General features: G+C 38.7%; 1 protein-coding gene across 3 annotated transcripts in view; it reads left to right on the top strand.

Moving 5' to 3' along the window:
* The window catches only part of HMCN1 (hemicentin 1), a 378,235-nt gene that overhangs the window by 147,793 nt on the left and 210,606 nt on the right, over positions 1-19,836 (top strand). For all 3 annotated transcript variants that reach the window (XR_009449952.1, XM_059675580.1, XM_059675579.1), the window contains exons 6-10: positions 1,853-1,959; positions 10,869-10,989; positions 11,913-12,176; positions 13,684-13,828; positions 17,792-17,913. Coding sequence is in view for 2 of the 3 variants with exons in the window: in XM_059675580.1 (XP_059531563.1) it covers positions 1,853-1,959; positions 10,869-10,989; positions 11,913-12,176; positions 13,684-13,828; positions 17,792-17,913 (759 nt within the window). In the remaining variant the exon portion in view is untranslated. The remainder of the gene's footprint in view (positions 1-1,852; positions 1,960-10,868; positions 10,990-11,912; positions 12,177-13,683; positions 13,829-17,791; positions 17,914-19,836) is intronic.

Here is a 19,836-nt window from a genome sequence, read left to right as displayed (position 1 = left end):
TAAATGAAAAAATGACTAGGGAAGATGTGTAAAAATAAACCCGTTTTTTTAGTCATAGTATTGAATTAACATGTGATTTTAAAAGCAAAAACTTCTAATAATGTAAACAGATCAGAGTTAGTAACTTAATTGTACTAAACTACCCCCCCAAAATATATAAGTTGAACCTAAAATTATGTTTTTGTAATCTATGAAGAAATATTTCAGTATTTTGTTATTTTTAAATGAATCACATGAAAAAACTTTTAAAACAACTGTCTAATTTTTTACTGATTATTTTCTTGATAAAGTTTAAATTTTCAGATGACAGTTGTTAAAAAATAAATTTATATTTTTATTAAAGTATTAATTTACTTTGCTTCTATATGTTAAAACCCCAAGATTTGGCTTGATTCCATTTCTGGTCAAATATTACTATAAGTCTTGCATTTTTCAAGTAATCTAGTAAAGACAGAAACCTTATTTTTCCTAATATTTTCATTTAGAAATATTTTTTACTTATTGATATTTGCAAAACATTTTTTTTTCCATTTGGCTTTAGTATATGATACATTCTTTTTTTAAAAAAAATGATTTCTAGAGATAGCGGAAGGGAGAGGGATAGAGAGATAGAAACATCGATGAGAGAGAAACATCATTGATCAGCTGCCTCCTGCATGCTCCCTACTGGAAATTGACCCAGTAACTCAGGCATATGTCCTCACTGGGAATTGAACCTGTGACCTCTTGGTTCCTGGGAAAAGGCTCAACTGCTAAGCCACACCTACTGGACTATAACACATCCTCTCTCTCTCTCTCTCTCTCTCTCTCTAATCTATTTGTGACTATTTATAAATGTGAAGGGAGTAACCAGCTTTCCTACTTTATTTAATTTGAGTCTTAGAAACTAACTAATACCTTAAAGAAAGCAGCATAAGAAATTGTCCTCAATGGCCACATTCACACTAGCAATCAAATTGAAATTTATAAAGCAAAGCGAAACCTTTTTCTACAGGTTTTGGCCTTATACATTGATTTGTCTGGTGATGTAGCATTCCACTGTCATACATCCATGCCACCCAGGAATGATTACTACCTGGGTACTTCAAAGTACCTCTACTCAATGCATTATGTTGCTACTACTTTTAAAGTCATTGACATTGGCACTGATACTTAAAAAGTGATTAATTATTATAAAGCTTTCGATACAAACATAGGATCCATATACTAGTATTTGATTTGTTCGTGTAACAGCAGGAGTAGTCCATAGGAGAGCCAAGAGTGAAATGAATAACTAAACTATAACTTAACTGCAAATTTGCTTTTTCTCTCTCTCTCAAATCCAACTATAAGTTGCTTCCGATAAGTCTCAAATCAATAGGAGGTGGTATTACCCTACTTCATTACACTCCCTCCTTTAATTGTTCCTCTGACAATAAAAGCCTCCTTCTGTGCTTTGTGGAACCAGTTAGGGTTTTACACTTTGTGCAAAGATATGCCTTGAGTGATCTCCAAAAAGACATTTATGCTGGTTTGCTGTTTTGTCATCTATTAAATATAAGTGTCCCTCTCGACTGCACATAATTTTCAGTAGCCATAATAATCGTTATCTAAGATGACTTTGGAAACATGGCTATAGTCTGCCAGTTGTTATTCTCATTTTAAGATCAAATCAGCATAGCAAATGAGAATCCGTTACTTCCGTTCCAGTGCCCAGCAACCCTAAAATTAAGTTCTTTTTGTATATAACTAAAATAGTGTTTTGAGCTATAGAAACAAATGTCCACTAGGTAATTTATAGTGTAAATGTATACAGCTAATATACCTAGCTGAAAGAAAGACTATGCTTGTTAACTTTATGTCTGCCTTTCAGGGAAGCTGATCAAAAAGGGATTTGGCCTGAATGAGCTATTGAATATCCATAACTCTGCCAAGGTGGTGAATGTGAAAGAGCCAGAGGCTGGATTGTGGACAGTGAAGGTACTGTTATTTGACAAAGTCTATTTATTACTTTATTTTGATGTCGGCATGTTCTCTAAAGTGTGCACAATAGTTTACTTATATCTTCTCTTGCAATCATGGACAGTGCTTTTACTAAGAAGCAATCTACATAGTGCATTTGTTGGTCTCTTGGTCAAATGAATTTGTTAGTGTTAAGTTTTGATGACCATGAAGACATCAGTGCCACCCCAAATACACTTAAAATTCTCAGTTAGTTTTCCTGTCACCAAATCTGTAGATTGATTGTGTTATCTACCTCCTGCCTCTAAAGCAACTAGAGCAGGAGACTGGAGAGAATAATGGTTAAGGGGCATAGGCTCTGGTGTGGAAGCCTGGGTTGGAATCTCACTGCCTCTAAAAAGCTGTATTGCTGTGGAGCCGTAGCTTCCCTGTGCCTGGCATTCCTCCTGTGTGATGTGGGGGTGTCAAGATTAGTCCTTTATCTTATTAAATTGTGCGAGAATGAAATTAAGATGACGGAAATAGACTGCTTAGCATAGTTCCTGTTACAAAGCAAGCATTCAAGTACTGTTAGCTATTGTTATTTGACGGGTCTCCATCCATTGTTTACCACAACATGGTACTTGTTTCCTAGAATTACCTTTAAGTAGTGTATATTCGCTCTAAGAAAACATTGTACTTTGGCAATCTGGAGAAAAGAACACACAGCCGACATTCAGGATATCGGGATACCATAAACCTGGGATCCAGGTCTGCAAATGGTGTGTGTGACCCTCTGTGGTAGATGTTCTGAGTAACATATTTCTCAGCCTTTTTCGTGTTCTCTGGCCTACTTCCAACTCCAACGTCTGCATTTCTGCGTCTGTGAGGTTTTTTTTTCCAGAACAAGAGAAGGCTGTTCTGCTGGGGAATTAAACCCCTCAGGAAAGCTGTGAGCCCCACAGGGATAAGCTCCAGTTGTCCACGTGGGAGCAGGATGAACAGCACACCCTTAGCGGTCTGCATTCCTCCCCGGGATCACTTCCCCTCTTCCTGTCAGCATCCTTCGCACCTCCCAAATAAACGACTTGTTCCAGAGTCCTTCTGGGACAACTCGAATGAAGATGCCCCTTGCAGCCTTTTCTCCTTTGCTGTCTTGGCTTCCCTACATAAGCCGTGGGATTCCTGGGCTCATGCTTTAAATTAGAGAGCTGCTGTGAACGTGTGGGGGGTGTTACACTCTGCACATTGGAAGTGCCCCTTTTGCACTTCAGTTTTTGTTTTCCTTTTCTTTTTTAAGAATACTTGAAATTTCCATTGTAATTCCATTCAAATCCTAGAATATCCGTTCTTTATTCTCAGAACTCTGAGCTTTTGTAGGAAAAGTAGAAACGTAATATTGATTTTTTTTTTGGGGGGGGGGAAGGTGGATAAGATGGGATAAGGGTGTAGGTAAGAAGGCAATATGAAATAATAAACTCTGGGAATTTCTTACTGAATAGACCGAAAATGACCCCATTGTATTCACCCAGTTCCTTGCATGTAGTAGTTGTTCAGTAATTATTAAGCGCATTAGATTAGCAACAATGAAGTGTTTTGCTGCTATATTTTGGCAAATTTGATGTGATAGTTATTTTGACCAACTTGCACAAAATATCACTCGTGTTGAGTGTGTCTTTCTGTGATCACAGTAGGAAGGAGTATAAGAAATTCTGAGTCTCATTTTTTTTAATCATTGTAAGCACAATCTAAGCCAGCAGTATCCTGAGCTAGCTAGTCTATTAAGGCAATTCAGTGTTGCTTTCTGAATAGAACATTAAGGTATTGACGATTAGCAACTTATTGTGAGTATTTGAACTCATTTTCAAGGTAATTTGGATTGCTACCAGTGGTATTTCCTCTAGTACAGTTCTTGCCCAGAAGAGGGATAAGGCATGTCTGTTTTATCTTGTGACTGCCACACCTACTCATTGTCATCCATTCAATAAACATTCGGTGAGTGCTTGCTCTTGGCAATGTTCCTGATACTTAATGGGAACTAAGCACATTTTAATTGATAATTAGAACAGAAAAGCACTGAGGATTAGTCTGTGAGTGAAGAGGGAGAGGATAAGGTGATGAGGCGATGGGAACTCTGTTTAGACAAGTCTCTAAGCGCAGTTTCCTATAATTAAGAAAACAATAAGAAGACAGTATTTATTATTATATTATCTTAAATTTATGTCTAGTCCTCACCTCTGGTTCTGATGTTACACCATTTCTAGAGTACAATTAGTCGTAACTAAACAAAGGATAAGTGTTACAGGGCAACTTCAAGATAATGAACATATTTGCTCCAATGTGAAATACCAAAATAATGTATCGGTTTAATAATGTGAAGGGAACTGAGCTGAACCGACTGACATAAATTTTGGTGCTGTCTTTGGATCTCCCTTTTGGATGGTGAATGAATGATAATGTTTTACATGTGTGCTTTCTCAAGAAGAAACATGCCTGAGATTAGATAGTACTGTATATCCCTTGTGCCATCCCCCGTGCACTCTGCTATCTGGAAGATGTCTGCTCTATCGGTAGAATTAATAATGGCTTTTGAGTGCTTCACATATCAGTTTTTATCCCAAATATGGAGAACAATCTATTACTTGATCTTAGCGTGGTAGTCAAGGACCAGCCAATGGAGCCTCAATCAGTCTTTCTAGTTCTTTTAAATCACTTTCCTTTATACTCTAGCAAATAAAATGTACTTAAAAACAAACTATATATATATATATATATATATATATATATATATATGTATATATGTTTTTTAATTGATTTCAGAGAGGAATGGAGAGGGAGAGAGAGAGAGAGAGAGAGAGAGAGAGAGAGAGAGAGAGAGAGAGAGAGAGAAACATCAGTGATGAGAGAGAATCATTGATCAGCTGCCTCCTGCACACCCCACACTGGGGACTGAGCCCACAACCTGGGCATGTGCCCTGACCGGTAGTGGAACTGTGATCCTGGTTTGTAGGTCAATGCTCAACCACTGAGCCACGCCGGCCAGGCATAAAATATACTTTCATCCTCTCTCCTACCACATTACTGTTTCTTTCCTGGAATTCCTTTCCTTCCAACGAATCCCCTAAAGCTTAAATGGCAACACTGTCAGCAAGTCTCCTCTGACTTTTTCTGCCTAAAATGCTCTCTTTCCCTCTGCCTTCTCCCGCAATCTTTCTGCACTTCCCTTTTGGATTATTTACACCCTTATTTCATATTTATTTCTGTATAGATTTTCTCTTCCTGTTTTACTGCAGGCCAAAATTTGTCACTATTATGTATACTAGTGCATGTCACAATGCCTGGGAAAGAACTATATAAGTACTCATGAATAAAAAGTAATGTATTCATTCTGACGATATCTAAGGAAGCAGGCCAAAGGGTTGATTTAGTTAGCCTATGGTTGATGTACTGGCACAAAACACTTTAACTTTTCCATGATTTAAAATGCTATGAGAGTGGTGTTCTTTTTCCTTCTGTGGTTTCCTTCTGGAACCCTGGTAATTACTTTCCTGTAGGTTTTTGGGACACTTTTACTAAAGAGAAACAATGAGTCAGCTTATCTGTATGGTCCATGTAAAAGACTCAGATATTTTCAGTTGCCTCTGAGGCAGGTAAAAACATGTTAAAAAGAGGTAACTGAAGTTTTATTACATATAAAAGAGAAGGCTGTCTTCTGTCCCTGAATTCTCATTTGTGGGGAAGCTACAAATCCTGGGTCTTATTTCTGAGGAGCAATATAAATTTTCCATTCAGGGAGTTATATCTATATATAGAGTATTTGAACATAACCACGGAACGCTTGGGCCAGATTTTGTGTTCTGGTCTTTAAGGGGAACTCCCAGCAAAGATATTAAGTAGTTGTCAGCACCCATTGGATTTAGGTGGTACAAACTGTTTCTGTTAGTCTAGGATTATCAGTGTGATCATGTAACTTAACACACCCCCTGGGGTATCTTTCCATTAAGTATATTTGGATAAACTGTCCTGAGATAATCGCCCAAGGAGAGAAGGGAGTGTACCCAACCACATGATGGTATTGAGATTTGGAGACTAGTAGAAATATTTTGGTTTAGATAGCTCTGTTGCTTGCCAGAACCTACCAATGCATTTTCTAAGGATAAGGATATTTTATGCCATACTCAAGTGGCATAAGCTTGTTCAGGAATCATAATTAAACAAGCCTCCAGTCTACAAAGGCCCACACAGGAAGAATATTACGCTGGCTTCCAATTATTCTCACCTGGTGACTCTTTTGAATAAACCTGCAGACTACCCCAGGTGTGGTATTTAAAGGGATTAGGTGAAGCATTAATTCAGTGTTTTGGGTCAATGGAATGTTTCGTAGATTTTTTTCCTGGATAATTCCCCAGTTGTTTTGGTCTGCCAATATCAGAGTGTCAACCAAATGGAATGTTTCCTTTTTTAATAAAAGGATATCTGTACACGCGTGTGTATATAAATGAGTATGCGTGTACATGTATTGAAATAGTTTATTCTATGCTTTGGGTACATTTATCTCCTTATATCACATTTCTCTGAACATACAACGCCTAATAAAATGATAGTATTTAAACCTAGCTGGCATTATTAGATCTTTGTGTTTGGCACAGTGTCCAGTAAGTTCTCATTAAATATCTGATTGAAACCATAATATTCTTTAATTTGTAAAGAATGGCCTGTCATTACAAACAAATACTTTGAAAAGAGCTGGGCATCTATTGTAATTCAAGATCTACTACTTAATATCTTTTTGACCTTGGAGAAATGACCTAACCTCCCTAAGTCTAAGGAAAAGGGGGAGGGGATGCCTACTTAATATTGTCATGATTAAATTAGATGTTGATAAAGTACTTAAATGGGTTTTGGACGCATGAATAATAAAATTAATTGAATTATTCTTTTTTAATATGTGTAAATTTTATCTATACTTTCTATTAATGCAGATACACAGTTTTTCAAAAGGTTTGGACTTGTTGATTATTTTATGAAACATTGAAATTCTTTAGGAGGAATGAAAGCCAGCTCTATTAGTTACATTTTAATTCAGTTTATAAAAGGGCACACTTCACATTTAGTACTAGGAGGAGTTCTCACTGGCTCAATACAAGAAAGTTAATTCTCTCCAATGGTCCAGGTCCTGGGGGCATTGACATGACCTTCTATTTCACACAGTCACCCAAGGTGATGGAGGCACCACCATAATTTAGAACAGGAAGCTTCTTCACTTACTTTAATGGGGGAACAGATGGGACAATGTACATTGAATTTTTAAAAAAAGAAAGAAATATGTGTTACTTCTGAGATGAGACAGACATCTGTGAGTGATAGACACCCTTCACACCCTTTCTATCACATTGGCCAGAACTATTATCGTGACCTAATAACATGCTGAAGCTGGCCCATAATGGCTCATGGAGAGTCAATCATGCACGTTCTCTTCCCATATCTGTGTTCAGTGACATCATGTTGGGAGCTTTAAATCAGCCATGATGGTAGCGTTTACACCCAGAAATTGGGAAATGACAAAAATTAGGAATTTCTTTTTTCTTTTTTAAAAAAATATATTTTTATTGATTTCAGAGAGGGAGAGGGAGAAAGAGAGAGAGAAACATCAATGATGAGAGAGAATCATTGACCAGCTGCCTCCTGCATGTCCCACACTGGGGATTGAATCTGCAACCTGGGCATGTGCCCTGACCAGGAATCGAACCATGACCTCCTGGTTCATAGGTTGATGCTCAACCACTGAGCCATACCAGCTGGGCAGGACTTTCTTTTTTCAAAGAGTAGTTTGACAAAACTCCACTTACCTGACCCCTCTAAAGTGAAAGTGTATTTAGAAATGTAGAATGGTAAATGAATAGTTGGAAGGTATTATTATCTTCTATGCCAAATCAACCCAGAGATTATGCTATCCTAAAATGCTGTGCACAGCCTTAGGTATTAAAGAAAGAGCATTGGACTTGAAATAATTGCAATTTAACATGCTGTGAAGACCTAGGCAAGTAATCATTTCTTTGAGACTCAGTTTCTTTATGGTGCTAAAAAATAATCGTTGGATATAATAGGATTTTAGGAGATAATGTATGAACATGATTAGCATAATGCTTCTAGAAAAATTCAAAAAATTCTTGATGAATCTGACATTGTCTGGTCCTAGGAGAACCTAAGAAAAGCAGTGGCATTGGGATGACTTTAATATTTATTAAACTTACATGTATTAAGTGCCCATTGAGTAATATTTTGTAGGTGGTGAATATGACATAAGATATCACCTTAAGGGACTTTCAATATAGAGAGGGATTTAATAGCCCTTCATCCTCACACTCAGAAGTAGACCCATCTGCAATAGAGCTGACCAGGAAGATAACAGGAGCAATGACCATAGTTTTCCATGGAGCTCTCCATGGTACTTGCTCCAAGGAACCTCAGCCTGATCCTTCATTCACTCCAATTCAGAAACCTGGGCTCTGGTCCACTCTGCACCTCTTACTGCTTTGCGAATCAAGGTTCCCTATTGACAGTTTTCTTTGCCAATAGATATCTAGTACAGCCTCATATTTGCCCTGGTTTGGCCTGCATTGTAGCAGCTTGTGTAATTCTGACCCTGACCCTTCCACCCTTGACCATGATATTCTAACGCAGAGCAGGAATATAGCTCACTATATTATATATTGTTTGAAATACAACTCCCAGGACTTCCAGCTCATGCAAATCCTATCCAGTGTCTAGTTTCTAGAAAATTTCCTGTTATGCTTGGAGCCATCAGACTGGTCCTGGATTTCCCTCTTCTTAAAAAAACACTACAGAAGCCATGAGGTTAGGCGGATTCTGTGCAGGAGTGATACCTCAAGGAATTCTGTGGAAGAGAGATGCTTTATGGAGCCAAATTCTAATTTTAATATAGCCTGCAGGTTAAATGTACATGATATAAAGGGCCCCTGGACTTTGAGAGGGTGGAGGGCAGACTGAGGAACATCCCTCCCCCGAGTGCATGAATTTTCATGCACCCAGCCTCTAGTAATTTTATAGAGATTTTAAGGGGCTCCCTATTCATCAAATCAGTTTTATTTTAATGCATTATTTAGCAACAGAGGATACCATATTTTCAAACACTTGGGGAATTTCTGATTTTCTCTTTTAGCTAGTAAGCACCACTGTTTCCCACATGGACTCTTTGTCAGCTGGTGTGCACACAGAACCCTTGCCAGACGATCAGCACTTCATAGCCGCCATTTGACAAATTGTGCCATATTTTCCCTGGGGGCCTCAACAGCTGCTTTATTGTGGGGGACTTTCTGAATAGCAAGGCAACTAACAATGATATATGATGTCAGTGAATAAATCGAAATCAGCTCATCATCGTATGGATCATTTGTTTGTCCTCATATGAAACCAGTAGGCAATAGTGTCTTCAATAAAACTGTACATTATCGAAAGCAGCTGAAATTCGTAGAAACTTTTTTTGTAATTGTAAAGGAAATCCCTTATTTAAGTAGGATCATGATCCTTAGGTTCCTTTTTGCGTGTCTGTTATATATGATTCATAGCACACTTTTCTTTTAAAATAGTGGAATAAGGGGCACTATTGAGACCTCTTCATTTACACACACAATCCTTTGTAACCCTTAAGAAATTGAGCCCTAGTAATTAGCAGCAGCATTTACGTTAAGAATACAACAACACTGTTTTAATGAAGATGTGGGTTTTTTTTTCTTTTTCCTCACTTTTATTTGCCTTTCCTTTGAGTTCCTGCAGGTTCTGCTCAATGAGGAATAAATTTGGTAGTAACTGGAACATATCTCTTCACCTTTCCTCTCCTCGTTGCCAAATAATCAGAAGCCGCGGTGATTTAGGGAATACGGTGTAGCTAGGCCAGCATTCTGTGCTTGCTGATACCTAAAAACATGTGGAAACTCTGATACATGTTAGGTGCCCTGGTGTTATCCTGTGAATGCTTTTCTGTCACTCCCAGCTTCTGCTTCTGCTTAAATGCTGCTATCATGTAGTTATCTTACAGTGCTGAGAATGTTGACATGAGGATTAAAGAAGCCCATGTATTTAAAGAGTCTGGGCACAGAGAACATGACCAATAAATGGTAGTGTTGTTATTGTATCCGGTGGCCCTAATCCAAATTGCTTATTACTTATACACACATGACTCACTTCAGTACTTAGTATCCTTCACCATTTAGTTCAGTCATCACCCCCTTTTAGGCGGTTTTAGCTGAATTTTTAAGCTTCTTTGCTCCTTTTATGTATTTCTGTGTACGGTATCTATTTCAATCACTACATCGCATTAAAGGTTTCTATTGATTCATCTGTCCCCCTCACTGGCCATGAGCTCTTAAATCCTGAGGACCATGTTACACTCAATTTGAGTCTGAAGCAGCTAGGGCTTGGCTGGGACATTGCTGAGTTCAGTGGTGTTGGTTGGCTGAGGTCAGCTGTCCTGTCTGTATCTTCTCAGAGCCACTGAGAAAGTAAATATCTTTCTTAATGAACCTGAATGGTGTATGGGGGAGAAGATTTAGTCATTAATTCATTTCCTCAGTATTTGCTGAGCATCTATCATGGTTCATACAGTCAAAGAAACTAAGATCCATGTCTTCATAGAACTTTTACAGATTTACTTAAGGCTCACTCACCAGTGACTAAAACCCTCTATCTTTCACCATTGGGCATTCAGTGCATTAGTGAATTGTATTTCAGAGCAGTCCCCTGGGGCATGGATCATAAAACATGCGTTTACATTATAGAATCATAGTTCAGTTCAGAATACTGAGTTCAGAGCCTCAACTATTGCACATCGGTCTTAATAAGCACCCTACAGTTTCTAATACTGGTGTTCCGTGGGACCAGCTCCCTGGATCGGCTGCTGATGGGGTTTGTCATTTGAACATTTTCAGACTTCCAGCAGCGGACGGCACTCTGTTCGCATCACTGGCCTCAGCACTATTGATTTCCGAGCTGGTTTTTCTCGAAAGCCCACCCTGGACTTCAAGAAAACAGTCAGCAGACCAGTGCAAGGTTTGTATGTGCATATTGCTTTAAACTGACATAATAGAGATCCAAGTGAAAATGTTTCTCAGAATGTCTGTGATTTTATGATTCTCACTAGTCAATAAAATTGGGGAACAGAGCATCTTTAAACGTGATTGCACTCTTGGCCTAGTCACTGTTTTCCAGCGTGTAGTCCCAAGACCAGTGGTACTGAAATCTCTCAGGGAGATGCTCAAAAATGAAGATTCCTGTGCCCTGCCCCAGATCTCCTGCGTCAGGCCCTCAGGAGGCAGGACCTAGGCATGTGTACTTCCAGGAGTATCCCAGTTGATTGCTATACTTACTAAACTTAAATCTTGAGTCTTTCTCTTACTAACATCTATAAATTGATTTGTTGTCAAGGTGCAGAGGTAAATTGTGTGTGTGTATATGGCTAAAAAGTTAAAGATATTATATATCACTATATGTTTAAAGGTAAAATTATTGCTGATTTTTAAGCTTGTGCTTCCTCTTAGTTTATTTATGCATGATTATTTATTTAGAGTTTTAGATCTATTAAAAAAGCTCAATACTACTGTGACTCTTTAAAAATTATTTTTCTGGTTTTTCATTTATTTGTATTGCATTTATTGGAAGGATACAAATAGTGAACTTTAAAAATATGTGATCAAACATAACATAACAGTATTCACAATTATAAGTTTTCTACATGTAAACATAGTTAACAGACTACAGAATAATCACTTGGTATTTCCTAAGTAACTCTGGCCATGAATAAACTGTCTTAATGTGGAAAAGACTCTAGAACTTGGCCACACTTTATAGGACAGTCAGCAGTACTCATACTTATGATACTTATTATCTGTTATTATTAAAATACAAACACTTACTTCGTATCACACCTCATTTGAATATTACCTGTAAATAATAACAAAGTCTTTCTCTTCTAGGAATCCCTACCTATGTGCTTCTGAACACTTCCGGGATTTCCGTCCCAGCTAGAGTAGATCGTCTTGAACTTCTCAGTATCTCAGGCAGTTCTCTGAAGACTATTCCTGTGAAATATTACCCAGATCGGAAACCTTATGGCATCTGGAACATTTCTGACTTTATGCCACCAAGTGAAGCTTTCTTCCTCAAAGTAGCAGGTTATGATAAGGACGATTATCTCTTCCAGAGAGTATCAAGTGTTTCCTTCTCTAGTATCGTCCCAGGTGAGACATCATTTCATTCAATACTGGATTATTGATAGCTTAAAGAGGGGGGAGGGGGGAGGAGGTGATGTAGTCCCATAGGTAAACAATCATCCTATATAATAAAAGGCTAATATGCAAATTTCCCCTCAAACCAGGAGTTCAACCAGGAGTTTGACCAGGGAGCAAGGGCCCACGGCCCCTCCCCCTGGCTGGCTCCACCCCCAACCAGCCCCCACACCCCGATCAGAGGTGGGGCCAGCCAGCCAACTGCCTGTGACCCCTACCCCTGCCAGCCCAGCCTGATCCGCCCCAATTGGGGCAGGTTGACTGGAACCCAAGTGTGCACAAATTTGTGCACCAGGCCTCTAGTAGATTATAAAGTTAAAAATAATATTCTCACATTGTTACTGGGTTACTGATTTGATGAGTGTTTACACATAGGTTATGTAGTCTTTAACTTTTCTTGACTATGAAATAGCACATCAGAGTTTCATGTTAAGGCTCATTGATTATAGACCTGAACATTTTGATCATGTCAATCAATGTAAGAAGTCAAACTGGGAAATTCTGGTGCTCTTATTCTCTCTGCAAAACCTGGCATATGTGTTTAATTTTTGAATAATCTATCTAAATGGGCTAAATGGACTAAACGTTTATGTGCAATTGTCAAGAATACTGTAAACAATTGGTGATGACTCGGCCTTTAAGTGGTAGGTTGGTTTGTTAGTTAATTAGAAAACTAGTTACTTTTATATTTCCTATTACCTAGAGATGATATCATAGCTTAGAGATTATTTGGAGGCATCAGGTAGCTTTTTAATTTGTCTATATTTGAGCTACTTAGCGCTGATAACAATTCTGATCAAAATTTTAGCATTGTAGCTGAAGATGTAGGATTGTTTCTAATATTGTCCTATTGTGTGAAGGAACAACATTTATCATTTATACATAAGGCTTTGATTTGGGGTATTAGAAAGAGCTCTATAGCTATTGTTTAAAGTTGTAAAAATGATGAGAATAGAACCAACATCAGTTTTTCCTAATTTACAATATTCAAAGTTGGTTGTCTCAGCCCCTACATTGAATACTTTAAAATCTATTGGATTCTTAAAAATGAATTTTTCCATTTGTTTCAGAAAAATAATCACCCTATAAATTCAATTATAAGATGTGAGTTCTTTTCAAATATTTAATTTTTGAAATAAAAATGTTTTCAAAATTAGGGATATAGTGTAACTAATTTGGTCGCTTTTTTTTTTTTTCTATCCTGGTAGTATCAAAAATAATGCCACATCTTAAAATCAATGGAGTCTTAGATTCAATGAATACTTTAGTAAGGGGTTCATGAAGACATTGGAATTAATAAGCTTTGAACAAAGATAATTAAAGTGATTTTTAGGGGATTTTGATTAATTGGAATACAGAAGATTTACAGGAATAATTAAAGTATGAAGATTTTGTATGGCTTAGCAGGAAGTACTTAATATCATTGTAACCTTCTTGCCCATGTTCTTTTTTTCCCTAGATGCTCCCAAAGTTACAATGCCTAAGAAGACCCCAGGATACTACCTGCAGCCTGGCCGAATTCTCTGCTCTGTTGAAAGTCTTTTGCCCTTCACCTTGAGCTTTGTCAGAAATGGACTCAAACTCGGAGTAGACCAGTATTTAAAGTGGGTACATGTTTCTATTAATAATTGATAGCATTAAACATCTAAATAGAAATAATACTTATTTGTAGAAGATACTTAGTTTAATGTGTTTTTTTATTGGAAATTCTCATGTATTTGCTCTATGGTCTTGGAATATAGCAGTGATCAAGACAGACACAGCTCTGTGCCCTTGTGGAGCTTGTATGTGATGGAGGAAGACCGAAAAGAGATGCTAAATATAATATGTTAATATATAAATGCTAGAATACATTCAAGAGTTGACTTAGGCTCTAGAGAACCTGAGTTTTATACAATTTGAAGGTCCCTTGTTAAATCAAAAAATTAAAAGTTATGAATAGAAAGTTAGGTACCGAACCTTGGAGGGGTCCTTGCTAATGAGAGGCCCTGTTATTGGCTTATGAGTAAGCAGGTCTCTGAATCTGATGGAAAGTTTTAGGATCAGTGAATGTGATCAGTGTTAAGGGACAATGTAGAGCAGGTTAATTGGGATGAGTAAGGTGAGTAGTTCAGGTGCTTGTGGTTTTGGCCAAGCTAATCCTCACCAAAGGATATTTTTCTATTGAATTTTAGAGAGAGTGGAAGGGAGAAGGAGAAACAGAGAGAGAGAGAGAGAGAGAGAGAGAGAGAGAGAGAGAGAGAGAGAGAGAGAGAGAGAGAGAGAGAGAAAGATCAATGTGAGAAAGACCCATCGATTGGTTGCCTCCTGCAGGTGCCCCCGACTAGGGCCAGAGATCGAGCCTGCAACCGAGGTACTTGCCCTTGACCGGAATCAACTTAGGACCTTTCAGTCCGCAGGCCGACGCTCTATCCACTGAGCAAAACTGGCTAGGGCTACCAAGTTATGATTTAAAAATTCAGGATAAGGGGCATTTGTGCAAAGACCTGAACATAGTTGCAGAGGTGTACACAGATATCCGGGAAGAGTGTGCGCACACCAGGACCAGCAAGTGCGCATGCCCGAAGGCTGGAGTGAGCAGGGCACGTGTGGAAGAAAGGCAGGAAGGAAGCCAGTGTGGCCGGAGCCCCGTGAGCCTGGGGGGAAAAGGCAGAAGATGAGGTTAAGGAAAAGTGGTGTGTGCTGGGGGTGGGGCGACAGGTGGAGCACTAACCTGTGTGGCCACTGCATACAGGGGTAGGCAAACGTATTTTCACAGTTATGAGTACATGAAACAGAGTTTATTTTTGTATTATTATTTATTAATTATGGTATTATTTTCCACAAGAACCACTGGAAACCTACTTTTGCCCCACCCCGTAAAACAGGGGGAGTGGGCCAGAGGGCATCAACTGCCCTTGTGAAAATGGGTAACTTTTTTAGACAAATATCAGTAATCTAATAAAAACGACGTAGGCCTTGAAAACTGGAGGGTGATTTCTGGAAAAATGGTTTTTGTTTGTTCTTTTTTGTTTGTTTTGGTTTATTTTTTTAAACTTAGAATGAAACCAACTACATTTTGGAAAAAAAACTCTAGGAATTATTTTATAAAACTCTCCTACATTTAGTTCAGTATTAATATAAGTAACTTCCATAAGATGTTAAATACTTGAAATTCTTTGTTTATGCAGTCCCTTTCTGAGGTGGTCGTTTTAAGTCAAAACTATGGCAGAAATGTTCCCTATAAATTTAGAAACTTTTCCATTACTTAAAGATTGAACTGCAGTATTTCCTGCCACTTTTTTCTCACATAGTATATCTTGATGATTTACTTAGCTACATATTTAATAACCATAAATCAAACACAACTGACCAGGGTAGCCAATGATGAAGCTACATAACTGACTGATGAAATCAAACCACTCTGCTTCATATTGAAAGCGTAACATTTTTCAAAGACACGGGGTTCTTTATAAACACTAATTTCCATGCAGTTTCTGGGAGGTAAGCCACAAGAATTCTTTCTCTCATTTTTCCAGCTCTGTGATGCAGAGATGTGACATGCCTTACTGACACATATTAAAGCTTTTTGGATGTGAGAGGCTAAAGACAGAATTAGGTGTGGGTGATGATGGATTGATACTCTAACCCCGATTCACTCGCACATCTCTGGTTAGATTTCCGAATAACGTGAGACAGAGGGCTGAGTCTTGGTTATGTGAGTCACTGTGGTCCCTAGGGGATGGAAGGTAATTAGTTTGCATTAACAGCAGAACACAGTTTTATTTATGTTCTTTCCCCTGTTCCAAAAGGCCATTCCTTCAAGACTTTTTACTGTCGGTCGCCATGTTGTCTTAATGTCAACTGAGAAGGCTACGTGAAAGAAAAAGTGATTGTCATGTAATATTGCATAAATAAGAGAGGAACTAGAATAATTGTAGAGAATATTCTTCAAGCAATCGATATGCTGGTTATGTCTCTTGGAACAAATCACTTCTTTCTGGATCTCAACGTCTCTTTTTTATAACGAGGAACTAGAAGAATTGTCGCTTTCTGTTCTAAATTTCCATATGTCATGTTTTTGATGAATCCTGACAAATGTTTGCCTCTGAAGCGGGCCCCTGCAGAGGATACAGAAGACTCATGTATTTTAGATTTCTGCCTTCCTGGAACCGACTAGTTTCTCTAGACCAGGGGTGGGGAACCTTCTTTCTGCCAAGGGCCATTTGGAGATTTATAACATTATTCGAGGGCCGTACAAAATTATCAACGTAAAAATTAGCCTGCTAAAAACAAATTAGCCTGCTGTATTTGGTCAAACATGTAATTAACTCACCCCTAATGCTATGGCAGGGCCAGACTAATTTCAAGGATCTGATAGGGCCCCCAGGCCAGACATTCCTCACCCCTGCTCTAGACACAGGCATTTATAAAGCCGGGTGTGGTATGCTGCTGTTTAACATTCAAGATACAGCTTAGGTGATCAGTACAGCATCGAATCAAGTCTGAGTCTGTTTTCCTCTGAATGTGACAATAAGGACCACTGGCACCCGGCACATACACAATGGAAGGAAATGACATTAACTGAATCGTCTCAGTTACTAAGGCATATGGGCCAGTGGTATTTAGTTTCTGACTTTTCTGATGGTGGGAACCTGTGCCTTAACTTTCTCTTGCCAACTGTAGGTTAGTGCTGACTATGCACTAGGTGCTCAGTTATTCCTCCCCGGTTGTTTGATGGTGAGTGTGGTATCCTTGGATGGCGGGAGACCTGGAGTTATTGCTGTGGGGCATTATTTCTGACTTCAGTGGAAGGTGTCCTGGTCAAGGGCATATACCTTGGTTGCAGGTTCCCCAGCCCCGGTTGGGGCACATGCAGGAGGCAACCAATTCATGTGTCTCTCTCACGTCGGCGTTTCTCTCTCCCTTGCCTCCCTCCCTCCTACTCTCTCTAGAAATCAATGGAAAAATATTCTCGGGTGAAGATTTTTTTTAAAAAAAAGTCTATTTTCTACCTTGAAACTGGTTGAATTGCTTTGTTGAAGAACCTCACTGAACATGTCCAAAAACTGGAAATGATCACGAAGGAGAGAGGTTTAAGCAGTATTTCTCTAACAGCTCTTTATCTTATACTTTGACACAGCCAGACAGTATTTCTATAAAGAATTTTATAATCTCCATAACTTATTGTCTTTGTTCAGAGTAGAGAAGCTGAACTTTCTAATTGAAATATAAAAGCTGTTTAGTTTTAAGCTAGAAAGAACTCTGCCACTTAATTTATTCATTTTTTAATTTATTGATTTTAAGAGAGAGAGAGAGAGAGAGAGAGAGAGAGAGAGAGAAACATCAGTTTGTTGATCCACTTAGTTATGCCTTCATCATTTGATTCCTATATGTGCCCTGACCAGAGATGGAACCTGCAACCTTGGCGTATTGGGGCAACAGCCTAACCCCGAGGTACCTGGCCGGGTCTTATTTGTCTTATGGTGTTCTTCTGAGTGAAGACTTCAGAACGGATAGGGGAACCACTGCTTTCAATGGGTCATGTTTTCATAGTAACTACAAATGTTTCTGTTTTCTTACCCCAGAGAATCCGCCAGTGTGAACTGGGATATTGAAAAGGTCACTTTGTCTGACGAAGGCTCCTATGAGTGCATCGCTGCCAGCAGTGCGGGGACCGGACGGGCACAGACGTTTTTTGATGTGTCAGGTGAGTATCACTGATCGCTTTGGAGTTGGCTGGGCGTGAATGCAGTTATGGAAATGGAGTGTTTGCTTATTCTGGCCTCACCACCTATGAGCTGTGTGACCTTCCTTGGGCCAATTACTTAAGGACTCAGTGTCTTGGCATCCCTATTATTAAGTGACACTAACAGTAACAGTATCTCATGGTGAAAGTGTGAGGGTTCAATGACATAGTATATATAATAACGTAGAGGAGAGTCTGGCACATAGAAATACTTAATAGACTTTAGCTATTGTTACTATTTTTCTATTGTTGTTGTTATCATTATTGTTATTGTAGAGACTTAATAAATCATTTTTCTCATGGCCATATGGCATTTTTCTTTGAAAAAATAAAATTTGAGAAAAGGAAGGGATCTGTTCTGATAATATTAAGGTTAACCTTTCTGTGTCCTCCCATATTCATAGTGAGCACAGTGCTTTCATGAATGGGTCCTGACATAGAAAGTGATCACATTTAAGAAACACAGGACTTCAGGGCTACAATTCTGGTGTTAAGAAGGGCAGAATACAGGCTCCTAATTTCACATGTAGATAATGTCTTTCCTATGATTAAATGGGAGGCAAGGCTCAAATTATTTTATCAGATAGATTATCTTTTAGTGAAAAACATTTATTTGCCTCTAATCTCCCAGAATTCTTAGGAAACCAAAAAAACTGCCATGTCTAATCAATGACCAGAATTTAAGCCACTTGGTCAGCACATATTTAGAATCGGTTGCATTGTTTCAACTGAATTATTTTCTGCCTGCCTTGTAGACTAGCGTTGCTGAGTGTTTAATAGTGAGTCCATCCTGACCTCAGTGTGGCTGCTGAGTGTCTGGCAATGTCTGTACCTGTTTTTAGCATTGCTGTGTACTTTCTTGAGACCATTTAGGACAAAAGAAGCTTTATAATTGCAGGACAGTTCAGAAGAGAAGGACTTATGTTTGTTATCAATACGTCCAAGCTGAACTTTAAAACAGAGGCGTGCAAGCATGTTCTTCTTGTAGTAAATTATTTGTATTCTCTTATTCTTAGAAAAATAAAGTTTGTCCTCTGGAACAATTTAGCAAGTTGACATGCATCATAAAGCATTCATGTTTTTTCATCTCCAGTAATTATGCAAAGTTCTGGAATTGTGTCAACATTCCGCAGCTTCTGGGAAAACAAACACTTGAGCACTGGAGTTGCTTTCCCAGCAACATGCATGAAGGGAAGGACAACAAGGGAAAGAGGTTGGAGTGAGCTGATCCAGACATCTCGCATAAATAACTGGGAAGTGCCAGTTAGAACTTAGGAACTGACAGTGGAGAATTTGGCTCTCCGGTGTCAGCAACTTCTGTATGTGTGTTCCTCACAGGCCCTTCTAGTAGGACTCCATGCCAGCCAAGCGTTGGTATCACTCGGAAATTGGACTGTGCCTAAGCCAATTTTCAGGAACAATGTCCCGTTATGAAAGAAGGAGGCAGGCCCTAACTGGTTTGGCTCAGTGGATAGAGCGTCCGCCTGCGGACTGAAGGATCCCAGGTTCGATTCAGGTCAAGAGCATGTACCTTGGTTGTGGGCACATCTCCAGTAGGGGGTGTGCAAGAGGCAGTTGATTAATGTTTCTCTCTCATCAATAGTTCTAACTCTATCCCTCTCCCTTCCTCTCTGTAAAAAAAAAAAAAAAAAATCAATAAAATATATATATTTAAAAAAATAAAATAGAGAGAGAGAGAGAACAAAAGAAAGAAAGAAAGAAAGAAAGAAAGAAAGAAAGAAAGAAAGAAAGAAAGAAAGAGAAAGAAAGAAAGCAGGCAGAAGCGTCGGTGGTAATGGCAGTGACTGTAACAGCAGAAGTGGCAAGCAAGTGCCCTTTCAGACTGGGAAGAGCGGGCATTTCTTTGGGGGCTAACTTTTGCTT

The sequence above is a fragment of the Myotis daubentonii genome, chromosome 18, assembly GCF_963259705.1.
Source record: "Myotis daubentonii chromosome 18, mMyoDau2.1, whole genome shotgun sequence".
NCBI lineage: Eukaryota > Metazoa > Chordata > Mammalia > Chiroptera > Vespertilionidae > Myotis > Myotis daubentonii.
This window is presented reverse-complemented; position numbering and strand designations above follow the sequence as displayed.